Below are 26,514 nucleotides of genomic sequence, written 5' to 3'. Positions count from 1 at the left end.
ATGTCAATAATAATAAGTTAAATACCCTATCCATTAGATATTATTTCATATATGTAATATTAATTACTAAGATACTGTTAGAATATATTCTATTTGGGCATGATTTACTATTACTGCTTCTTATCAGCCGTATTAATGTCTCTGTTGCATTTTCTTGATTGTAATTTCATTACTTGAATACTTTATTTGGATGATTGCGGTGAGAATGAGTAACTTTTCAGGTAATTTAATATGAATACTTCATTAGGATATTAATTTTTGTAAAAAGAAGAAACATGTCAACTTATAAGCTCAAAATCGAAAATCCAAAATATCCAACCCCATTAATCCGAAACCGAATTTAAAAAATCCGGTCCAATCCGAACTTATTTGGATTGTTATTTCTTCAATCCAAAAACCGAAACCGAAAATCCAAACCGAAATTCTATATTTAATCCGAACTGCCGGAAGACCAAAAGACGAACATTATCTCATAAAAATGCATTCCCCCTAACCTGTACGTATCTTCTTAAAAAAAAGTGCCTCCACCATGTTCGATCGCATAATTCAATGATCTTTGGCAAACGAAATGGAAAAACATAATGTTGCAATACATAAAGCATCTCTCTTAGCATTCCTAATAAAACTCCATGATACATGCTTAGTTGAACATAAAAAATGTAGGCACATTTCAGCATAAACCCATATTACATCACGCTCATGAATTGTGCATATCTCGCCAAAAAGATTAACGTGACAAGATCTTTCCGATAGCAAATTCTTTAGTAAAAGAGACAGATAAAGGAAACCCCACTCGCTAACCAGACAAAGAAATTGCAGATACAAAACCGCCCGCAAAACATCTCCCTGACACTAGAACACATTATTGCAAAATCTCAGTAAGATACCAGAGCCGAATGACTCTTATCATATCAGTGAGGGACGCTACTCCCTCTAGCAAGCCTTGTTCATCCACCACCCAAACACGATGCACATGATTCGAAACCGCTTTCTCTACCGCTTCCCTTAGGGATGATTCTGGTTGGCAAGTAACGAGTTCCCTCGACGAAGATCTCAGCCCTGTAGATTCATAGAATTGTGCTGCCGATAACATCTTCAAGAAATCAACAACCCCTTGATTTAATAAAGGCTGCAGTTGCCATACAGGACATCCTCTCAAGTCTGTTGCCGAAAATGTTCCTATGATCTTCCTCTGTTTCCCCTGTAAATATCAATATGAAACTTGACAGTGTAGTAACTACAAATAACAATTCAGAAAGTATGACTCTCGACGTGAAAAAAAATAACTACAGATAACAATTCTGAACAAGTATGTCTAGCGACGTGAAAAAATAGGGCAGGTAACTGAGGACAAGGACATGCCTTGATAGGAAGGTGCGGAGGTCGAGAAGTAATGTTGTGGCTACGTCTAGTCTTACCAGTAGTATTAGTACTCTTCTTATTTTTTCCTATTCCTAGTTCCCTGTTATTACAGGGTCAGGGTGCGTCATTATTTCCGGTAGGATTGGTTCTATCCTACATTCCGTGTCTTATTGGCTCTATCCTACCGCTTCCGTGTCTTATTACCTTATTATTGCTACTGTTTGTTTATTGTTTCATTTTCACTGTTCTTGAGCCGAGGGTCTTTCGGAAAGAGCCTCCCTACTCTTTACTGGGTTCGTTGTTGTTGTAACAAACTGCTACACCATGTTAACTAAATTCACAAGGAGCGAACAAACCAAAGTTTTAACTTACATTTACAAGCTGAGTATGATCTTCTACTATGTCATCAGACGACTCCACGATTGGTACAGCATTGAGCGAACCTGCTCTCATACATTTGATGACGTCGATAACTTTTGCTTTATTAGTAACTCCGAATACAGAAGCTGTGACTGCTTGTAATTGTTTGTCCGAGACCTTATGCGACATGATAACTTTAAGCTCTTGGAAGTCATTCAAAAACCGTAGCAGATCCATTTGTGTTAGCATTCGATAACATGATGCGGACTCTGTGAGCTCAACACCAGCTACATTTTCTGATTGTCCATCGATTGGCACCATAGCACGGTGTATACCTTTGCTAAACACTTCCATACAATCCACAATGCTTCAGATATAATCCAACAAATGCAACCAATTAGTACATGAATTGGTTTGCTTATTCTAGTCATATACATAGATTATACATTGATTATACATAATTATACACATATACTACATAAATTATGCATATACTGTAAGTAGTTGGGTGAACTTCTATTTGGGTTAATTCTGGTAGGACCGAAAAAGCAGGTGTCATGCAGAAGCTAGCAAAACAAACCTTTAGCGACGATAAATCATATAACAAAGGAAAAATATGAGAAGCATAAAGTGAAATTATTTCTAAAAATAGAAATATAACCTTCCTTTGGATAGACTAAAAAGCAAAGTCTGCCACATAAGTTGAGCTAGGTTGAGTACCCCAATATCGCTGGTTAACCTCAATATCTTCGTGATGAACAAAATTTTGGTCTTTTACCCCAATATCGCAATCGGTAGTTATATCATAAAATTTATTTAAATGGAGATAATTAGGAACAACTTAGCCCCTTTTAATTTTTATTCTAGCTCTAAGCACCTCAGATTAGACCATTTTAACTTTTCATTGTTGGTTTAAACTTCACGACTAACAACAAACCCAGTGACGGACCCAGGATTTTGGTCGTAAAATAGTAATTGTCTAGTGGGTTCAAATAAAATGATTATACAAAATTATGCGGCTTTTATCGTAATTTATAAATATAAATAGTATTATTTTTTGGTGAAGCGAGTTGAACCCGTTGCCACTGGACAACGATAGTTGAACCCGCTGCCACTGGACACAAATGCGATCTGGGGAGGATTTTGTGGACGCGGGTTCAATCCTAGAATGCACGTAGTAAAATAGTAATTGTCTAGTGGGTTCAAATAAAATGATTATACAAAATTATGCGGCTTTTATCGTAATTTATAAATATAAATAGTATTATTTTTTGGTGAAGCGGGTTCAACTGAACCCCGTGCCACTGCCACTGGACACAGATGGGATCTGGGGAGGATAATGCGTTCCCGAACCACAAGGTAGAGAGGTTTATAGACACTCTGCTCAAGGAATAATGAAAATAAAGTAACAAACGGTACCAACAACAACATAATAGCAACAATTTAAAAAATAATTACCAACAACATACCTAGTATTAGGATTGAGGGTCCACAAACTAAGACTTTCAATACAATGTCCTATAATAGAGGAAACAGGGACCATCATCTTTTTAGCAAGATCAGCATCATCAGCACTACCATTTGCAGCAATATGAGCCAAAACATCAAGCATGGTAACCATCCCTATGTAATGTTTCCTTACAACACCAGTTTGTTTATCAGACTCCAAAATCATAGAACCACCAGCTCCTATCCAATGTCCCGGCGGCGCAGCCACCGGAACAGCCACCACCTTGTTAGCCATCAGAGTATTTATTGTGTCTGCTAATGTGGCTGTATATGGAACCTCCACTAGCCTTCTTTTGTCTACCATTAAATCCTTCACTTGCTTGTCTTTCAGCATTTGGTGCTGCTTAGATTTTTTGGGGCTTTCTTGTACATCCATAGTTGCCTGCATAGTTTGTAAATACTCTGTTTCTTGATTTTGAGACTTGGTTTTCTTTTCTTCCTTTTGGTTGATTCAGAGATGGGTTAAAAACAAGAGAGAAGTAACTTTGGCAGACTCGAGAAATGGCCTAATATAGGGTCTATCCAGAAGACAGGAATGATCTGGCTTAATACGTGTCAGCATTAGGGAATGGTAGAATGACATGTGTTGTTTTTGTTTGCTACGTGGTACTTGTGTCTTGAGCAATACCCTGTTTTGAGATTCTCTCTTCCTATCCGTCTTAAAGGGGAATTAGTATAATTATAATTAGTAATAGAGATGTTTAGAGCGTTTTATCATTACTATAGTGGATAATCTTTCAATTTAGCGGAATAATTAGTTTTTAACTTATATGCACTGTTAAGTTTTTGTTACACCAATTGATTATAGCAGGTTAGCTGTTGTTTAATTATCCAGCAATTGGAGAAGCTATGAAATATATGAGATGATTCAAAATATACTGATATACTATCTAATTTTTTTTTGGTTTTCACCCGATGTTTAATACCCGCATTGGAGCCCGACTATAAACTATCCACTTTGTTGGACTCAATATTTCTCAAAATTATATAAAATTCGAGTGGACAGTGAGTCACTTTAGCACAGTACTTTCCAACCTCGAGTGGACTAGGCTACAAACAGCCTTGCTAAAATTTTCTTTGCAACTTGTCTCCCCTGAGTGGTATTTCCTGATTGTGTGTCATTTTTGCTTTATCCAGCTTCTGCTATTGAACCTGTACCATTTAGTTCCACCACTTATAGTACCGTTTCGAGCCATGAAATCAGCTACTGATGCTTGTATTAAGGTAAGCTGACACCTACGTCACGCCCCTCGGGATGCGGCCCTTTCCGGGATCGTGAACGCGGGATACCCTTTTTATATCACTTTGCCTGGAAGACAGAAAATTAGAAAACGGAAGGATGGAGCTATGATCTATATATAACATAGAACTGAGAAATCTAAGCAGATCGTATTAACTGATCCTATCATATAGCACAATCTTTCTAAGAGCACGCTAGCTACTATCTACTGCATTGAGGAGATTGGAGTAACTAAGATGAGCATTGAGCGCTTTGCTAATAACAATTGAACCAGCACTCACAAATTACAGATTGAACAACCTATTCACAATAAACAAAAAAGATAATGATCTTCACATTCAACAACATATACAGCACCACAAGCAGTTTGGCACCCCTTTCACTCTACCTGGTCAGTTTTTCAGCTCTAGTTAGTATTCAAACTTCTAAAGACCCATCGGTAGCATAGTGAAGGTGAATACAAGTCCTAGAACTTTCTTGTGGCCCAAAATTTTGATCGAGATAACCATCCTTTTAAAAAATGAGACCGCTTGAATTTTGGTGCAGGAATTGCGTCCTCGTCTAAATCACCAATCATTTTGCTTTTCTCTTGGGCATCAATGTTGGCATGATCTTCAACATTCTCTTCATGGGCATTTGAACTGGCAAAGGAACTGTTAGAGAATGCCACTAAAATTCTGTTCACAGATGATCAAATTATATAAATACAAACATGCAGTGCTACGTTGTATAAGCCAAAATATGTGTTCTCAGCAATTGAAGCCACTGTTAGAAATCAGTTATTTGCTGGTTACCTAGTTGCAACTTAACTCTTTGACTGCCGATGCTCTCTGTTTAGTTTTGCACCAAAGACAAATCTCATCTCTTTTTACAGATGAGTCTGCCCCAAAATTCAGGGATTGTCTGTTACTAACGCTCGTGTAACCATTTTAGAGGATAGGATGTTGGCAGACAAGTAGAAGAAGATGGTCCACAAGCATAACACTTTCCAATTATGGAGTCTCCACATTATATCAGTTAAGAAGTATTGACAACTTGTGAACTATGAAATGAGGTCCACAAGCATAACACTTTCCAGTTATGAAGTCTCCACATTATATCAGGTCAGAAGTACTGACAGGTACTTGTGAACTATGAAATGAGGTCCACAAGCATAACACTTTCCAGTCATAGAGTCTCCATATTATATGAGGTAAGAAGTATTGACAGTACTTGTGAACTTGAGGTGGAGGTTCAAAACTCATGATCACACAATCCTCAATGTAAGAATGGTGAACCAACCTAAATATTCATACCCAGGCAATAATGAACTTCTAGGGGACTATAGGCCTAGACTTAAGCTAATCGGTTCTTGAAAATAACATCTTACACAACCAAAAGAAAGCATTCAGGCAAAAGAAAGCAACCAGGTTCCTTATCTTAATTATGGAGTAATATTCAGCTTTATCTTAAAATGTCTAATGGGGAAATATTGGAGTATCAAAATGACATACAAATGAAGTGGTATACTGGTATCAACTATATCTTTGGTCAGTCAAATTTGCTCTCTTCAGAAAAGAAAGGTCACACATCTTAGAAATGCCCTTACATAGAGCATTCTTTGGACTGGTTACTCTGGCTTCCCCATTTTTGTTTAGCTGGCCTGTACTCCAATGTCGCATGCTGTGCAAACTGAAGCTGCAGACTCCACACAATAAAGAAAAAGAGTGTAAGACCACGATTGTAAGAAGCACAAAATGAGTGTATTGGGAGACCACTCTTGAAGTTCATAAGAGCATTTCGACTAATGAGAGCTTGATTATGAAGTATTCAGAAAAAGTGTATGTTTGACTGCTTGTGTGTGTCTACATACATTTATGTGTATGTTTGTGTTTGTACTACAGAGGCAGAAACTGGATATAGAATGTTCACTGCTTGTTCTATAAGCCACATAGGTTTTCCAATTACTAGCTATATTTATCAATTCAGTGCACATCCAAAGCAGATTCATATTCAAAAGCAGAATCATATCCAATAAGTAGATACATTTATCAATTCACTGCACATCCAAAGCAGATTCATATTCAATAAACTGGGATGAATTTCCAATACCTCGAATCCACATATTATCTCTCCTAGGTTCCAGTCTTAGTTAGGATACAGGTACTAGCTTATCTTTGTCATAGGAACCAGCAAGAGATAGGCACAAAATTTTCAGCCGAGGCAGATATATTACTTGATCAAGAATTTATTCTAGCTGGAAGATTCAAACATATCATGAGGCTGAAAGCAAGAAAATTGTATGCTTAAGAACAAATTCTTTGCTTTGGTCCCGAAAATGTGGAGCTATGCTAACTTAAGTAATATGTGATGCCTGAGCTAGTATGTACGTACGGTTCTTCAAGCACTGACTGCATCATAAGCCCACATGGCTATCCATCGACAGAACTCATCACATCTCATAGTTCCTTTAGCTTTTTTTTAAAAAAAAATTCCAAATCAGTAAGAAAAATAGGCTACTGACCTGATCTCCATCTTTGATTCCCAAACAGCTAACCAAAGCTTTGTCATTAACAAGTTTCTGACTTCCATAGCACAAACAGAAGTGGCTCCATACGAGCGACCTGCATCAATAGGCAATACAACTTTTAAGACCTACCATATTTACATCAAGATGGAAGTTCAAAATTTCTTCCCATCTTAATTTACTCCATTTATTTCAGTCAATTTGCATTCAACAAGATTGCTGTCACTGACATTACACAGTGAAAATTTCAAACACCAATTACTAGCAAGCAGTTGAATTAATGACAAATTCTATTATAACAACCAATTCTAGAACTTTCTGAACCATTGCACCAAAAAATTATAATATTTGACTCCATTTCCATTATCATATTATCACAGCACATCTAATACAGTGCAACAAAAGCATGTCTCCAATATGGTGATGCCTTCTCGTAAATGCGGATCCAATATTTAAAAACTCACAATTTATGAGTCCATTATATATGAATTTAATTATACTTCCCCTTTTTATGCATAAGTAACCGAATTAAAAGCAAGCTCAATTGAACCCATTGCAAAGGCTAGATTCGCCTTTGTTTCTCGTGTAGTGTCATCAACTGTACAAAATAACCTTTAATTCATACCACAAAATTTTTCCTTCATCCTCCCGCGAGAAATTGAAAGCTTCCTCAACTGCTTGCTTAAGGTCTGCTACTGTAGCATTCCTCGCTATATGAATTACTATTCAAAATTCCATTCAAACAACCGGTATTAGCCATAATACAACAATGAAATGCAATGAAAACTTAACTACTACTCCAATATTCATCCAATTTTACCGAATGAAGAGCCATCTAATTTGAGGACGGAGAGATTGAGTAGCTGTTCAGGAAGTTTGCGGTAACCAAAACTCCGAACGAGTCCATTGTTTAGCAGAAATGGAGTCCAAACCCTAGAACTCCGATTTGGAAGCTGAAAGCACGCTATGATCTTCACCATTATTAGCTCACACTCAAAAATTCCTAGTTTTTTTTCTATTATACACGGGAAACGAGAGAGTGGAGAGACATTGAAACAGAAACTCAGAGACGTTCGGTTTTTTAAAGAGATGACCGTTAGCTTGGTCACGCTTTTAAGTAGGGAAACGAATTTATACTCAGCAATTTCAAGTTGCACGCGCTGTCAGTCAGTTAATTGACTTATCAGCTTTTTCATATGCCGCGCGAGTGGAGACAAAAAGAGTTACTGAAGGGGGATTGGGCATTTGTCAATTGGTTCATGAGAATATTTTGAGTTTATCAATAGTTCGTGCATTCGATATTACTTTGGATACTACATTGGATGCTATATTGGATGTCCATATTGTGAATAATTTAAAGATTAAATTTTCTACTTTATGTCCATCATCTTTACTTTTTATGCATATAAAATGTCATGTAATTACAATGGAAAAATACACCATAGTGAAAGAAGAAAACACTTCTCTCTTCTTTCTATCTCTTCTTATTTACATTTTACTGCATTACTTTTATTTTATTACACGTTATCAACACGAAGCTCTAATTTTATTCTTAACTCCCGCTAAGTTGAGCCATATTTTATTAAGGTATGTATCATTATAATCATCTTATTTATAGCAGTACATATCATATGCTCACTGTTTGCAGATTACTTGTGCGCTTGGGCATCTTAAATAGTTTAAGTACATTGCAGTGATTAAATAACTATTTCCTTCCGTGCTTAACTCTTAGAGGACCTCAAAGTCATCAAACTAGCTATGTACTAATGTCATGGACTCTCTGGATCAAAACATATTTTTAAGGCATTTTGAAGAACTGTGAGAAATGAATTGACAAGCAATAATTTTTTAATTACTTTATATTTATTGGAACATATTAATAATGTTAGTCACGTTCAATTCTATTAACACATATATATCAATAGTATAAAGTGAAATGAAACAAGTATGTAATTTCTACTTTATGGCAAGAATAAAATGAAATAGTAGATTGTTAACATGATATAGCTCTATTTTCATTTCTTTTACCTTAATCGTTTTGTTTTCATTAATTGTTTATTATTATAATTATTTCTCTAACTTATTCATCTTTTATGATAGTTTTCACTATGTCAAATTTATCAAAACTTGAATTTGTGGCACTTGACATCACCGGAAGGAACTATTTATCATGGGTTCTTGATGCTGAAATTCACCTTGACGCTAAAGGTCTTGGAAATACTATTATACAAGGAAATGAAGCATCAAATCAGGATAAAGCGAAGGCCATGATTTTCCTTCATCATCATCTACATGAAGGGTTAAAAACTGAATATTTAACCGTAAAAGATCCACTTGAATTATGGATTAATTTGAAGGATCGATATGACCACCTAAAACTTACGGTATTACCGAAAGCTCGGTATGAGTGGATACATTTAAGGTTGCAAGACTTTAAAACCGTAAGTGAGTATAATTCTGCTATCTTTAAAGTAAGTTCTCTATTAAAATTATGTGGAGACACTATCACAGATGAGGACTTATTGGAAAAAATATTTTCTACTTTTCACGCTTCAAATGTGGTGCTACAACAACAATACCGTGAAAAAGGTTTTAAGAAATATTCTGAGTTAATCACATGCCTACTTGTGGCTGAGCAGAATAATACTCTATTAATGAAAAATCATGAAGCCCGTCCCACTGGGTCAGCTCCATTTCCGGAAGTGAATGTTGTAGCAACATATGATAAGTTTGAAAGAAAACAAAATAATTACCGTGGTCGTGGACATGGTCGTAAACGTGGACGTGGCAGGGGGCGAAACAATTATCGTCATTATGGTGGAAATAAATTGGAGAACAATAAGGGTTCTCAAATTAATCATTCAAAAGGTAAAGCTAGTATGTGTCACCGATGTGGTATGAGAGGTCATTGGGCACGCATTTGTCGTACGCCAGAACATTTTGTCAAACTTTATCAAGCCTCCCTCAAGAAAAAAGAAAATAATGTGGAGGCACACTTGACCTTTCAAAATAATGATGATGAAGCAGGTCCCTCAAATAAATATGATTCTAAGGCACATCTTGCATATAAAGATGATGATTTTGAAGGCCTAACAAATATTACTCATTTAGAAGTTGGGGACTTCTTTGAGGATATTGACTGAAGAACTAATCATCTTACTGGGGAATGAAGCTATAAAAGTTGTTATGTTTATGTTTGCAACTAGTTTATTTTTCTTGAGTGTATTTTCCTAATGCATCATGTGTTGCTAGTTTCTACATTTCTAATGTATTTCTTAATGTTTTTTTCCTGCTTGTCTTTCATATTTCTTATGATGTATTATTTGTCTTTTTTATGAAGAATATGAAAATTCCCCAGTCTTCAGTTGGACTCAAGATTAATAAAGATGATATATGTCTTCTGGATAGTGCTACAACACACACTATTTTAAAAGATAAGAGATATTTCTCTTATTTGGTAATGAAAGAAGCGAATGTTAATACAATATCCGGTAGTACAAGATTAATTGAAGGTTCTGGAAGAGCCAATTTATTACTACCAGGAGGAACAAATTTGGCTATTGATGAAGCACTATATTGTAGTAAATCTCAAAGAAACTTATTAAGTTTCAAAGATATTCGCCAAAATGGTTATCATATTGAGACTACAAATGATGAAAAGATTGAATATCTTTATATTACTACAATAATGTCTGGTAAGAAATATGTGATTGAAATGTTACCTGCTCTTTCCTCCGGCTTATACTACTCAAGTATTAACAGGATTGAAACACATGCCATAATAAACGAGAAGTTTACTAATCAAGATAATTTTATTATTTGGCATGATCGGTTGGGTCATCCTGGTTCTAATATGATGCGTAAAATAATTGATAATTCGCATGGACATGCAATGAAGAATCAGAATATTCTTCAATTTAAGGAATTGTCTTGTGCTGCATGTTCTCGAGGAAAATTAATTATTAGACCATCAACTATTAAAGTTAGGATGGAATCCCCTGCATTTCTGGAACGTATACGGGGTGATATATGTGGGCACATTCACCCTTCATGTGGACCATTCAAATATTATATGGTTTTGGTAGATGCATCTATAAGATGGTCACATTTGTGCTTACTATCAACTCGCAATATGGCATTTGCGAGATTGTTGGCTCAAATAATAAAGCTAAGAGCACAATTTCTAGATTATGCAATTAAGACAATTCGTCTTGATAATGCTGGTGAGTTTACATCCCAAGCCTTTAATGATTATTGTATTTCAACTGGGATAACAATTGAGCATCCGGTTGCTCGTGTTCATACACAAAATGGTCTGGCAGAATCATTGATCAAACGCCTCCAATTAATTGCTAGACCAATGCTTATGAGAACAAAACTTCTCATTTCAGTATGGGGTCATGCTATTTTGCACGCAACAACACTTGTGCGGATAAGGCCCACAAGTTATTGTGAGCACGTGATTTTTGCCCTATGTGAGAATTACTCCCAAAAATTTAAAATAAAACAATTTCCCTTTGTGTGCAATTTTGAGAATTTTCGTGGCATTTTTGGATAATTATTTGTATTTGTCCGTGCATGTTTATTTATTAGATTAATAAAAAATACAAAAATATGTCGCATTTGCATTTAAGATTTAATTCTACAATTAGGAGCAATTAAGTATGTTTTACAAGAACAAAAAAATCATAAAAAATAATGTACGCTGCATTTTTAGCATTTAATGTCCAAATTGTGTGATTTTATCGTAATTGCTATTTAATTATGTGTTAATTGTTGTTAAGAGTTAATTAGCACTTTTAATTTAGTTCTATAGGTTAATTTAGGATTTTTAGAATTTTAGTTTTATTTTAAGAAGAAAAAAGAAAAAGCAGAAGAAGCAATAAAAGAGGAAGAAAATCGGATTGGGCCTTTTCTTCAATTTTAAACCACAGGCCCAAAGAACCAAACCCCCACCGGGTCGACCCGACCCGATCCGCCCCATAACCCAAACAAACACCCCCCTTTCTTCCATTTTCCATTTCCATTTTTACCCCAAAACCCTAAAACACCCGCCACCCTCTCTTTCTCCTTCTCCAAGCAGCCCCTCAAGCTCCCATGGCTGCCCTCCTTCCCCCTCACCACCATCTGCCCCAAGCGACCTCTCCAGCTCCAAGCCCTCACCTCCATGGTAGATGCTGCTTCACTCATCTTCGTCCAAACAACCACCCTCCCAAGGCTGCCCTTCTGCATCTTCTTCGTCCCTATCACGTCAAGCAGCAACACCTCCAAACCAAACGTTGTTGCTTTTTCTTCTTCGTCATGCTGCTGCTTCACCCATCGTTGTCGAGCTCCATCCATCTACGACCAACACCCCAGCCAGCCCCATCGTCATCGAGCTCCAGTCATCTTCAACACCTTCTCGACCTCCAGCTCCCATGCCCATGACTTCCCTCCTCCTCTCACCATGACGACCAACAACTCACCCATAACACACACAATCGTCTTTAACAGCCTCATGTCTTCATCTTCTTCATCGTCGTTCACCTCCAAACCAGCGGCACAACCAGCTCCACTGTCATGCCACTGCTTCTTCTTCGTCAGCCACTGTTGCTGCTTCACCGATGCTGCCTCACCCATCGTCCTAAACGACCCCTCCATCTCCAAGCCACAGCTGCTCACCCCAACCCCATCTCCAATCAGTCGCAACACCAACCAACACCCACGCAAAACAGTTTTAAGTTGAGGTTGGTTCGAGGTCATGCTTAGTCATACGTCGAGGCAGTACGTCGAGGTTCCGTTCGAGTTCGTGTCTGTTAGTCAAGCATCGAAACAGTGTTACGAACAAAGTTGTGTTTCATCGGAAGTTCAACATTGTTCGACGTCGGATCGTTAGCATAAAGGTCAGTCGTAGTTCATTCACGAATTTTTGTTGTTTTGTCTTTGGTTTTGTTTGGCCTGGAAACAGCCTCCTTACCCTTCGGGGTAGGGGTAAGGTCTGCGTACATATTACCCTCCCCAGACCCCACTTGTGGGATTATACTGGGTCGTTGTTCTTGTTGTTGTTGTTGTCTTTGGTTTCGTTTTAATATGTGGTTTCATTTTGAACATTTTCGCATGATATTCCTACTGCATATTCACTGAAATTGTGTGTGTGTGCGTTTTGATGACTTTCCTACTGTTTTGAGTTCGATTGATGCTCAAGTTAGTGATTGAAATCTACTCGTTTGTTCCGTGAAGTTTGTTCGGATATGAATCTGACTCTGTTGTTAATTCATGAACATTGTCGATTAGGAGTTTGTTTGGCAAGTTTGTCTATTCAGATTTGATTATTAATTGGAAATTGATTAGATGAATTGGTTATAGCTGTTAAAGTTTGGTTAATTGATTGGATATAGTTGATGGGGGTAGAGTGGTAATTTCAGTAGTTTCAGGGGCATTTTCGGGATTTTAAGTTTTAAAAAATGATTAATTTGAGTGCTCTGTCCACTAAGTACTAATAATATTAAAATAATACATTGTTTAATACATGGTGGGGGACAAGACATGTGGTAGTGGGAATTAATACATTGTTTAATATAGTGGGGGACAAAACATGCGGTAGTGGGGAATAAAGGAATTAAATAAACAAAAGACATGTGGTAGTGAGAATTAATACATTTATTTAATATAGTGGGGGACAAGACATGCAAGTGTGGGAAACAAAACATAATGGCATGAAAAGTTTAAAAAAAGATTGATTAAAATATGTTGCCCATACCTGTTTTGGGTTATAAATATGGTCATTTCAAGACAGAAAAAGGGGGGATTTTGGAGAGAGTCTAGGCCGGATTTTTAACATTTAAAAGTTCAGTAATCTGAGAGTAAAAAAGAGGTTGGTTATTTCTGAGTTTTCACTGAGGTTTTAAGTGGATTTTTTGAGTTTGTTATTTCTGGTCTGCGTTGGTTTGTGTTGGTGTTGTTTCATTGAGTGTGCTAGAACCCTGTGATTTTCAAATCTATCACTGGGTGTACTGTTTACTGGTCGTTGTTGGTTATTGCTGCTGCTGATTTCTTCTTCTTCTTTTGCTTCTTATATTTCAAACATCCAGGTACATATCTTGTAACCTTCGAGCTTGTGGACATGAAATGAAATGCTGCTTGAGATGATTTCTGACTTCTCATATTTTGTTTTAGTTCAAAAGTGTAGTGCAATTATGTTTATTCGAATTTAATACCATGTGTATAATGAGACTATTTGAGGTAGTGTAGGATTCTTAACTCATTTAATTTGTGTGAAGAATTGGAACACCATTTTTAATCTGGCTTACTCCTTAATTCGTGTTGTAGTTAAATCTGATATTTGGCCTATGATAGTTTAGCATGAGAGGTTTGTGATAGTTAGTAGTAAAAATTTGATTCTCGAATTGTTAATGATACGGCTTGTAGTTAGTTTTGAAATAAGGGTCAACATGTAAGATTTGAACATTCTAGGCCATTTCAGTATATTAATCATGAGGACTGCATGAAAGTAATACCATTTGCCATGGTTATATGGAGTTGAACTGCTTACTCTGTAAAAAATCAATTAATTGTTGATAGTTGCTATTAGGTTGGTGAATAGTCATGCCCGTCTGCGTACTTAGGTTTCAATTTTAAACGGGTGGTGTTCATGACCCAATTATAATAGCTCTTAAATCATATAATTAACTAGGACTCCTCCTTTTATTCTAGAAACGAACTAAGTAGAACACTATAGATTACTTTAGGTTTGCCCTTTAAAGATAGTAAAAATGAGATGAGCCTAGCTGGATAAACACATAAATGGCGGGGCCTTCGTTAAATGTATGTATTAAATACTTAGATTCTGGGACGGGCCGTTTAGCAAATTTTACGGTCCTACCCAAAATAATGATACGCTAGTCACTTTAGGCGCATATTTAATAATGTTATCTTCTTAAACTCGAGTGCACATTTATGTGACCCAAATCCAAATCTCAACAGAGTCGAAATGTGTCGTTAATCACGGGTACATTGATTGTGACATGGTTCGAGATGCATTTCCATGACGTTGCAAATTCCTTTAAAAAATAATGAATAAGACGAGCCTCGACAAACAAGAATACACAAACTGTGGGGCCCTCAACGGACAGTTATTTCCAATGCTTAGATTTCGAGACAGGCCGTATAACAAACTTTAAGGCTTTTCTCAAAATAACAATGCGTTAGTATCTTTAGGCACGTATTTAATAATGTTATCTTCTTAAACTCGGGTGCACATTTATGTGACCCAAATCCAAATCTCAATGAAAATGGAACGTATCAAAAATTGCGGGTACATTTATGTGGTGCAATTCGGGATGCATTCTCACGATGTTGCAATTCTTTGAATAAATAATAACAAAAGCGGTAAACCGTTAAAATTTGCACATAGGTTCATAATTGTATAAAATCAGATAATCAAGCCGAATATGACAGTTGAGCGACCGTGCTAGAACCACGGAACTCGGGAATGCCTAACACCTTCTCCCAGGTTAACAAAATTCCTTATCCGGATTTCTGGTGCACAGACTGTTAAACAGAGTCATTCTTATGGTCTAGCAGAATCATTGATCAAACGCCTCCAATTAATTGCTAGACCAATGCTTATGAGAACAAAACTTCCCATTTCAGTATGGGGTCATGCTATTTTGCACGCAGCAGCACTTGTGCGGATAAGGCCCACAAGTTATCATAAAGTCTCCCCATTGCAATTGGCTTTTGGTCAGGAGCCAAATATTTCCCATCTTAGGATCTTTGGTTGTGCGATATATGTTCCAATTGCTCCACCACAACGCACAAAGATGGGTCCTCAAAGAAGGTTGGGGATATATGTTGGATATGAATCTCCTTCTATTATAAAATATCTAGAGTCGATGACTGGAGATTTATTTACGGCAAGATTTTCTGATTGCCATTTTGATGAATCAGTATATCCAACATTAAGGGGAGAAAATAAGCAACTGAAAAAGAAGATAGATTGGAATGCATTATCCCGACAGGACAATTAATTAAAGCAAATGAGTCTAAGTCATGCTTGAAACGTGGTAGACCAATCGGTTCTAAAAGTAAAAATCCTCGAAGAAGAAAAAGAGCAAGTGATCAAAGTGAACATAACACAGAGGTAGTGGCTAAAGAAGAGCCCCAAGACGTAACAAATGATAAGACCTTAGGAGAGGTCCAAGTACCTGAAAATAATGAAAATGAAGAGATATCAATAATGTATGTCTCAACCGGAAAAAGATGGAACCGAAATAATATTGTTATCGATAACATTTTTGCTTATAATGCTGCTGTTGAAATAATGCAACAAGATGAGGATCTTGAACCAAAATCTGTCAATGAATGTAGACAGAGAAATGATAGGCCAAAATGGAAAGACACTATCCAGGCAGAGTTAACTTCACTTGGAAAACGTGAAGTCTTCGGACTCATAGTTCGAACACCTGAAGGCATAAAGCCAGTAGGGTATAAATGGGTTTTTGTGCGAAAACGAAATGATAAAAATGAAGTCGTTAGATATAAAGCGTGACTTGTGGCACAAGAGTTTTCTCAAAGGCCTGGAATTGATTATATGAAGACATATTCTCCTGTAGTGGATGCTATCACCTTCAAGTATCTCATAAATATGGCAGTGCAAGAAAAACTTGATATGCATCTAATGGATGTTGTTACAACCTATTTGTATGGATCATTAGACAACGAAATTTTTATGAAAGTACCTGAGGGTTTTAAAGTGCCAGAAGCATATAAAAGTTTTCGAGAAACTTGTTCAATAAAGCTTCAGAAATCTTTATACGGATTGAAACAATCAGGTCGTATGTGGTACAATCGCCTGAGTGAATACCTGTTGAAAGAAGGGTACAAGAATGATCCAATTTGTCCTTGTGTCTTTATAAAAAGGTCTGGATCTGAATTTGTTATAATCGCTGTGTATGTTGATGATTTAAATATCATTGGAACTCCTGAGGAGCTTCCAAAAACAGTAGACTGTTTGAAGAAAGAATTTGAAATGAAAGATCTTGGAAAGACAAAATTTTGTCTTGGTCTACAAATTGAGTATATGAAAGATGGAATATTTGTCCATCAATCAACATACACCGAAAAGATTTTAAAGCGATTCTATATGGATAAAGCACATCCATTGAGTACCCCGATGGTTGTGAGATCACTTGATATAAAGAAAGATCCATTCCGACCTCATGAAAATGATGAAGAGCTTCTTGGTGCCGAAGTACCATATCTTAGTGCAATTGGGGCATTAATGTATCTTGCCAATAATTCCCGACCAGATATAGCTTTCTCAGTAAGCTTATTGGCAAGATTTAGTACTTCGCCAACACAAAGACACTGGAATGGTATTAAACATATATTCAGATACCTCCAAGGGACCATTGATATGGGTTTATTTTATTCAAATGAATCCAAGCCATCATTGATTGGTTATGCAGATGCAGGATATTTGTCTGATCCACACAAAGGTCGATCTCAGACAGGCTATTTATTTACAAGTGGAGGTACAACCATATCATGGCGTTCGACAAAACAAACTATGGTTGCTACTTCTTCAAATCATGCAGAGATAATAGCCATTCACGAAGCAAGTCGAGAATGCGTTTGGTTAAGATCTATAACTCAACACATTCAGCAAACATGTGGTCTTTCTTCGAAAGAGAATATTCCAACAATATTGTATGAAGACAATGCTGCATGCATAGCTCAATTAAAAGGAGGATATATCAAAGGAGATAGAACAAAACACATTTCATCGAAATTCTTTTTCACTCATGATCTTCAGAAGAATGGTGAAATAGATGTACAACAAGTTCGTTCAAGTGATAATTTGGTTGATCTGTTCACTAAGGCGTTACCAACCTCAATATTTGAAAAGCTGATTTATAAGATTGGAATGCGTCGTCTTCGAGACATTAAGTAATTTTTCATCAGGAGGAGTAACTACACGCTGCACTCTTTTCCTTAACCAAGGTTTTGTCCCACTGAGTTTTCCTGGTAAGGTTTTTAATGAGGCAGCAAACAATGCATATTATAAATAACTATGTACATCCCAATATTTTTTTTGTAAGTTTTTAATGAGGCACATTATCTTACATGGACATCCAAGGGGGAGTGTTATGAATAGTTTGTATATTGGATACTACATTGGATGCTATATTGGATGCCCATGGTGTGAATAACTTAAAGATTAAATTTCCTACTTTATGTCCATCATCTTTACCTTTTATGCCTATAAAAGGCCATGTAATTGCAATGGAAAAATACACAAAAGTGAAAGAAGAAAGCACTTCTCCCTTCTTTCTATATCTTCTTATTTACATTTTCTGCATTACTTTTATTTTATTATATTGAAAAATTAATACACTCTCCAATTCATAATAATTGACCAATTTTTTTTTTATTTTGATTCAAAATTAGTGTCCATAATCAAGAAAGAATTCAATTTGTTTTTACAAAATAGCCCTTATGTACATATCCCTATAAAAAGTTTTCTTACTCCTCACATTAAATGTTTAATTAGGGGTAGTTTAATTATAGTAGGTATTTTTGTATGAAATTTAGTATATTCTTAATGGGCGTGCTAAAAGCAAATTGGACACTTATTGTGAACCGGATGGAGTATAGAAAAAGAAGGGCATTTCTGCATCAAGCATGTGGACTAATTGTTGTTGGGCTCCCCTTCGTAGTGGGTGAAATAATATGGGCTAGTCAGTTTTCAGACTGATAATTGAAAAATAGTGAGCGTTTGCAAAGTTAATTGCCACTATTTTGCTGCAACACAGAAAGTTCCACTGGAGATTGGTACACATGTGTATGAACTTATAGCATATTATGCTGGAACTCCACCCCACGGAAAGTTCCAGCATAATATACTGGAGATTGGAGCATATGTGTATGAACTTTCAGCATATTATGCTGGAACTCCAGCACACGAAAAGTTCCAGTATAATATACTAAAGATTGGAGCACATGTGTATGAACTTCCAACATATTTGCTGGACCAGTATATTATACTGAAACTCCAGTATATTATGCTGGAATATTTTTCGGATTTTAAACAGTGTTTTCGTTCAAATTTATCTTTGCATGAAAAGTTGCTAAATTTCGATTACTTTTGAAACTGTGTCTATTTTTGAATTATCACTTGTAAATCTAGTTATTTTTAAATTTTACCCCATAAATTGAATTATCTTCATACTAATTGCTCTTGGGCTCCCCTTCTTTTGATGCCCGTTTGGACATACAAAAATTTTCCTTTTTCTCAAAAAAAAAAAAAATTAAAATAATATTTGGTTATCAAACTCGTACCAATTTTTCAATTTCACTTGAAAATGGCAATTTACTAGTTTTTAGTTTTACAAATTTGCCCCATATTTTTAAAATTTATAAAATGACTCCATTAGTTATTAACCTACAACTACTCACAGAAACTCAAAACGCGCCTTCTCAACAAAGTGTGCGGCTGCCTTTGCCATCCCAATCCGGTAAGGGGTTGTTTATTTCAAGTAGGATAATTAAATTGGGGTGATTTTGATATTTTTTACAAGTTGTGGGATATAAATCATGTTTCATGGTTTTGAAAAAAAGACATCCAAATATGTTACAAAAATTATAACCAAACACAACTTCATCTTCAATTCAAATTTTAGTGAAACTCCAAATTTTTTTTAAAAAAAATTAAAATTCATGTCCAAACACCTACGATCGGTGAATAATGAGTCCGCTTCTTCTAATTTTCGGCCAAAATACTATAGCTTTCATCTATTGCAAAGTTGGAATTGTGACTAACGTTCTCATATATTATCACTGCATCAAAGCCCTGATACATAAAAACAAGTCTTTTTAAAATTTTGCTTCGGGAGAACACAACAAATTTCATCTCCTAAAGAATTTTCCGGGAAACTTTGGCTAAAGTCATTCGTGTAAAGTGTATTCTGGTCACAAAAACCTTATTACAAAAGATTCACTATATCTTTTATTAAGATCCAAACCATAAGGCTAAAGGAAATTGAAGTGCGGTTGAGCCTAACATCTTGTTTGGATGGTTGTTACATATCGTTTCATAATGTATCATATCGTACTGTATTGTATTGTACTGTATCGCTTGATGAATACAATGTTTGGATGGATTGTGTCGTTTTGCCGTTGTTTCATGATATCACGTACCAGTAATATGATGAATAAACTTACAATATTGTAAAAAAAGATTATGATATAGTATATAAAAAGGTAGGGTAAATAATAAAATAAAATTATTTAATAATAATGAAGGGTGAGATTGAGAGAAAAAGACAAGGTAACGATGCGACCACACCAAATCGGTCGTTACATAAAGTGGCACATTTCATCGTTACGTAACAACAGATTTAACGATACAATACAATAAAATTTAAGTAACAATCAAAACAAACATTGTATTTAAAATAACAATACAATACGATACAATAGGTAACAACCATCCAAACAAGCCATAAGTGAATCACTGATGTACCATAATTTAAATCAGTGTGCGTGAAATATTATTGCACCACTATTTCTAACTAACAAATTATTGTGTATGATGGTTTAAACTTTTCGTAATTGGTTCTAACTTTTGGAATCTCATATCTTTTCCAAAGTTTATCTCCTCTCATGAAAAGACGCGACTATTAAAACGTAACTACTCATTAATATGTGACCTTTAGAGATTATTATGTATTGATTAATAATAATAATAATAATAATAATAATAATAAAATTATTGTGTGATAATTAATAATGATGGTTATATAAGAATTACTTATTTTACGGGTAATCTTGTTTTTAAATATTCTAATTTTCATATTAATTGTATACGTAAATTTATTTAATAATACATAAATTTTCACATAACTTTATACGATTATTATGTAATACCAAACATTACATTAAGAATTGTCATCTATTTTCTCATTCTTTGATATGATTCTTGTACGACTCCTGTTTTCCACCGTCAAAGTAGATGATGTTGTCACTAGAATATTGTAATTCAAAATCGAAAATAATCAAGATAAAAAATGACAAGGACCTCACTACAATCAAATCCAAAGTTTCCTCCCTTCAGCCATACAACATTTAATTAATTTGTACCTCAAAGCGAAAGGGACATGAACTTAATTGTCAAAGAGAACCAGATTGATCAAATCTGACTATATAATATTCAAATTCTTGGTTAAAATTAAGGGTGTTAAACTGGTGGGCCGTGAAACCGGCCGGTTTCCCAACCAGGCCGGTTACGGGTTAATCTTAATCGGGCTTAACGAGTTCGGGTCTATCCGGATAAAAAATGAACCGTAAGGGTTACAGGTTCAAGGAGCCGGGCCGGGCAGGGTTAGTTTTTTTTTTTTTTTTTGTATTTTGTATAACTATTGTAATTTATATTAATATAAAGTAAAAATATAAAGAATACAATGAAGATGGAAAAAATTACACTTATAATTTGCAAGTGCTTTTTTTATTTCAAACTTACAAATTGAAGTTTGCATTTAACAACAAGTAAATTAACGAAAAAAGAGTAAAACTAAATTTTCATTGCATAATAATACTTCACATTAATCTAACAAACTAAAACATTAAGCATAAATACGTCTAAATTTTAAAATAACACAAATTGTCTCAAATCAACTTAAATACGAATTTTTGGAGGACGTTCAAGACAACTCTTCATATGCCACCTTAAACAACATGTGCCCACCCACTTTAGACGAAGATTTAAAACTAGACCATAGTTATTGCACTTTACTTTGTGAACTTCTTCATTTTCTTCTACCACCTCAAAGTGTTCCCAAACATATGAGCGCACTCTAGAAGTACGGGGCATGATTTAACTTGAATTGAGAATATGAGTTTGAGAAATGAGAGATGAGTGAAGAAATGAAGAAGAGGAGGGAGTGTATTTATAATTTTTCAAAGGGCAAAACTAGTAATTACAAATGTGTTATTTTATAATAAAAAATTGCCCAAAAGGGCTATATGTGCGATAATAACGTTGGGCAACGGCCATAAGGCAACTAACGGTTACCAAAGTTCATCAACCTTAAAAAAAAGAAAAAAAAATTGAAATCTAGCCGATAAATTGGTCCGGGACGGTCCGATCCGAGCCGATTAATCGGTTCTACATGGATTTTGATTGACCGGGTTTGACCAGTCCGGTTAACTGGATGAATGAAAGTGAACGAACCAATCCCCCTAACTCCAGTAACTCAGCCCACCCGACCCTCTAAGTACCGGTCCGGACTGTCCGGGTTTCAACCGGTCTAGGCCGGTCCGATCCCGAGTCAACCCGATCCGTTTGACACCTCTAGTTAAAACTTATATCTAATTGAAGGTTAAAAGTGTTTAATGAATATTGCAGAAACTAAAATCGAAATAAAAGAATAACTGAGGGACTAAAATTACAGTTTCCCCTTTCCTTTATTTCTGCACTTTCTAATAGAAAAAGTTTAAAACAGAAGAGATTCCAACAAAACCTTCCCCATGAATGCATTCGATCACATTCAGAAGCGCAACAATTGGCGCGTGATTGCTAACCTCTTCTTTACCCTATCAACATCCTACCATAAAGAAAGGGACCTACAAAGCAAAGCAAACAAGAAAAAGGGTACAGAAGCTTTGAATCTCAGATACCTCTCCCCCTTATCTATTCTCATGTCGTATGCAACTTCAAAACCCTACTTAACTATCGCTAAATCGTTAACCGCCGACCACAGAATCAGCTGAATTGTTATTTGATTGAACATTTGAAGGTGTGACTGTAAAATGTCTGCTATTGTTTGCGGCAAGAGATCGTTCTTCGAAGATTTACAATCGCCGTCGCCGACTTCAGCATCGCCGCCTATTTCTAAGAAGCTCCGATGTTCCTCCACCTCTCCGATTCGATTATCGTCTTCGTCGCCGCCGCCTCTGCAGGCGGCTGTCATCGATCAGCTGAGAGCTTTGTTTCCTGATATGAACAGTCAGGTATCCGCCCCTCCTAGAAATTTGTTGTTGTAAATGTTCGTTAATCGGAGAAATGTTGTAGAACGTGCTAATATTCTTCTTTCTTCCCTTTTTTTTTGGTTATTATAAGTAAATTATTTGGTATCGTTATGAAATGGTCCGAATGTAGGAGGATGAATATTATAGATGACTTGTTATTTTTATTTGGTTATTGTAAGTATTTCTCTGCGATAGTAAAGAATAAACCATTTTAAGTTACTTTTTGGGCCGGGTGGGGGGGGGGGGGGGGGGGGGACTGGTTTGCAGCTCTTTAAGCTCAAATGTCCAAGCCTGTCAATGAACGACTTTGGAGATGAACCAAAAACGTATCGTTATTTCATCATCTCACGTTATCTACACGAAATTCATTTCAGTTTGGGACATTTTGAAGTGTTTGATACTATTTAAATTCTAAACAACTTTTAAAGTACATTCAAATGTATGAAACTGTTCAACTTTTAATCTCAATGTAATGCTTGCTAGGCTACCTACATGTGAACAATGCTCTGTGCACCGGGTTGTCTTTATCCTGGGTGGTCTTCTACTATAAGAATCTCGAATGCTGTAATCAATTACTTACTTACACGGTGCAAAGATTCTAAATTTTAATGTGTTCTGTATTTCTGTGGAAATACATTGCTGTTGCTTTTGTTTGACAAGTTTCTGGGTACTTAGTGTTTTATTATCTACTGTTCAGCTTCTTGAGAAAGCCTTGGAGGAATGTGGCAATGATTTGGATGCCGCCATTACGAGACTGCATGGACTTCATGTTAGATATGCAGAAGGAAATTTAGTTACTGCTTCAGAAGCTGATGGAGAGATGGACGGTGGTATGTATAAACATTATGTTTCGATATCATGAGTTTGCTGATTAAGGAAATACTAAGTTTTTCCTCATGTTTATTACTCCATACATCTCAAAATGATTCCTAATTTTGTGACGTTGGAGTGAATACATATGCACACGAATGTATTAGCTACATTATTAATTGCATATCGTTGCAAAATTGTGTGGAAAAAGCTCAACTACATCCCTTCCATCAGCCAAAGGGAGATTGTGGGATCAACTTAAGTACTCCTAAATAGGGTTTAGTTCTCAGTGACATGACAGTGGATTCTATGGTGTTTGCTGGTCATTGAAATGGACATTTTCTCCGGAATTTTCTGGCCCTGTCTGTTCCCACAATTGCTACTCATTTTAGTTACCTACTTCTCCAGCATGCTATTTTAGGGTATAGAACCTCGTTGACATAAAAAAGAGTTGTATAAAAATTAACTAAATAACACAAATTGGAGTTATAATTAGGATACAAATTAGACTGTTACTATTTATTGCTTACCGTGGATAAATAAAAACTTTGTAATGGCTTGTGCATGAGGTTCAAAAAGGAAAAGCCTACTAAGTAACTATATGTATTGCTGATACTTCGCAGTTAAAGCCATATGTCTGATGTTATAAGATAAGCATCCGACGGTGCAAAGAAATTTCAAGATATGTTCATGTGACTAGTTCTTTTGGAGGAACTCATACATGTGTCCACTTAGCAGTTCATTAGAATCTTGTGACCCACGTATATTTATCTGATCTGTAGGAATTAGTGTAGAATGGAATGAAACTATTTAGTATTCAGGTGCACACAACTCAGGTGATATCAGGTGCACCTTCTACGTTGAAAACTTTGGCATCAGTCCTCTCTGATGAATTACAGGTTCTTGTTGATATACAAATGTCATGCCATTTCTCTTTTTTCTAGTGAATCTTCATTGGATCAACTGAATGGTTGTTATATTCTAGAAGTAGATTAATCAAAAACCTCATTAGCCAAGTCCAGATTTTCATAAATTGTAGAGGACCAGGGGTAAGGAATCTAATTTGCATGCAAAAATTTGCAGGTACAGTGCCCACTACTTCTGTCCTAAATGATCTTCCGGCTGATGGTGCAGAATGGGTGGAGTTGTTTGTGAGGGAAATGATGAGTGCTACAAGCATAGATGATGCTAGGACTCGCTCAACAAGAGTGTTGGAGAGCTTAGAGAAATCTATTTGTGCAGGTAGTGCAGAAGCAGCCCAAAATTTTCAGAAGGTTGGTGTTGTATTTATGTATATTGTAGTTCGTTGATTTTACCAGACAACAAATTTCCTGGCAAAGAATTGTGGGATGATATTTCACTTCTAGAAACTCCGTCGGCGATATTCACATACTTTTCTGGTGCATTTACTGATTGTGCTCAGAAGAGTTATGCTAGAAAACTGTTTTGGGAATGCCCATATTGTTGGCTCTCCAATGCATTCTAAGATTTCTTTGCTTTGTTTCATGAGCTTGCAGATACTCATGTTTGCAACTTACCTTTTCAACATCCTAGTTTATTGACTTTTGCCTATCATTTCTGATGTTCACCATGCCTTATACTTCCAGGAAAATATGATGCTGAAGGAGCAAATAGAAATGATTCTTCGAGACAATGCCATTCTCAAACGTGCAGTGGCAATCCAACATGAACGTCAAAAGGAGTACGATGATAGGAACGAGGAAGTACAGCATCTGAAGCAGTTGATTGTTCAATATCAAGAGGAATTGAGAAATCTTGAGGTAAAAGCTGGATCTTCATATATTAATTTTCTTGCTTTAACTCACTATACATGGATATGTGTTTTACTTTTATTTACTCCTGTATTTGCACCGTTGATGCAAGTTTGCTCGCAGTGCATGCATATGGCCTAGTGTAATACATAGTAACTATCATCCTACTTCATATATAGACGTATTCAGGTTTCTCCAGTCTTAGACTTCCTGATTTCATAGTCATCATTGCAGGTCAACAATTATGCTTTGAAAATGCATTTGCAGCACGCTCAGCAATGCAACTCTATCCCTGGACGCTTCCATCCAGACGTCTTCTAATATTGATATGTTTTCAAACAAAGAAGATGGAACCTAGAAAGAGAGCAATCCGGTTGACATCTTGTTAGCTGTGATATAGGATGTCTGAATAAATTTCTATTATATCTGATAGTAGTCTCTCGAGTTATAAGGTTATGTTGAGTTGAGCCGGCTGCTGTTGATGATCTCACACAGTAGCATGTATGGGGCATCATACGGGTAGTAAGGCCTAAAAAGGAGTTTCTTCGAATTATGTAACAAAGCTGTTTTACTGTCCAAATGAGTCACTTTCTTCTTGTGCAAATTCAATCATCTCATAGCCTCTTCATTCATTATGAATAGCATCAGTCCTCTGTACGATTTTATGCAATGATATGAATTATAAGTATATTACAACGTCTGTAAGTGTTTTAACCCCGTCTGGAGAGACTGCATTCTTGGTGACACTGAGTGCGTGCAAAGTAGTAGTGCTATTTCACCTGCCAAGCTTTGGATCGCGCTGAGTTTTTAGTCATCCAAAGCTTGAAGTCAGATTGTCAAAAGGGTACAAGTTTTACCTCTTCATGGTACTCTTGAATTTCCCTCTTTCAGTTCCAGGTTGATAAAATGTGCATTCAAGATTACTTTTTAAACAATAGTCTTAATAC

At 36.0% G+C, this 26,514-nt stretch overlaps 3 protein-coding genes across 4 annotated transcripts; 1 reads left to right on the top strand and 2 right to left on the bottom strand.

Moving 5' to 3' along the window:
• Nucleotides 1-584: 584 nt before the first annotated feature.
• LOC104234212 (SNF1-related protein kinase regulatory subunit gamma-like PV42a) lies at nt 585-3,712 on the bottom strand. The gene is made up of 3 exons (XM_009787743.2): nt 3,192-3,712; nt 1,735-2,089; nt 585-1,201 (listed from the first exon to the last, which is right to left on the bottom strand). The coding sequence occupies exons 1-3, from the start codon at nt 3,617-3,619 to the stop codon at nt 863-865; spliced, it is 1,122 nt and encodes a 373-aa protein (XP_009786045.1). The 5' UTR covers nt 3,620-3,712; the 3' UTR covers nt 585-862.
• A 519-nt stretch (nt 3,713-4,231) lies between these two features.
• LOC104234213 (uncharacterized) lies at nt 4,232-8,148 on the bottom strand. Of its 2 annotated transcripts, XR_712908.2 has the most exons (6): nt 7,798-8,148; nt 7,603-7,699; nt 6,975-7,074; nt 6,060-6,148; nt 4,860-5,112; nt 4,232-4,540 (listed from the first exon to the last, which is right to left on the bottom strand). XR_712908.2 is itself a non-coding variant. In XM_009787744.2 (5 exons), the coding sequence occupies exons 1-5, from the start codon at nt 7,955-7,957 to the stop codon at nt 4,938-4,940; spliced, it is 621 nt and encodes a 206-aa protein (XP_009786046.1). In that variant the 5' UTR covers nt 7,958-8,148; the 3' UTR covers nt 4,709-4,937. The 2 variants fall into 2 exon arrangements, 1 of the variants encoding a protein (XP_009786046.1); XM_009787744.2 differs by lacking the exon at nt 4,232-4,540 and having other exon boundaries at nt 4,709-5,112.
• Nucleotides 8,149-22,584: 14,436 nt separating this feature from the next.
• LOC104234214 (uncharacterized) lies at nt 22,585-26,272 on the top strand. Its single transcript, XM_009787745.2, has 5 exons — nt 22,585-22,967; nt 23,683-23,815; nt 24,879-25,069; nt 25,403-25,576; nt 25,802-26,272. Exons 1-5 carry the CDS (start codon nt 22,767-22,769, stop codon nt 25,886-25,888), a joined length of 786 nt encoding a protein of 261 aa, XP_009786047.1. The 5' UTR covers nt 22,585-22,766; the 3' UTR covers nt 25,889-26,272.
• Nucleotides 26,273-26,514: the final 242 nt, after the last annotated feature.

This window comes from Nicotiana sylvestris, chromosome 6 (genome assembly GCF_000393655.2).
Source record: "Nicotiana sylvestris chromosome 6, ASM39365v2, whole genome shotgun sequence".
NCBI lineage: Eukaryota > Viridiplantae > Streptophyta > Magnoliopsida > Solanales > Solanaceae > Nicotiana > Nicotiana sylvestris.
The sequence above is the reverse complement of the archived record's forward strand: the minus strand, read 5'-3'. Positions and strand labels throughout refer to the sequence as shown.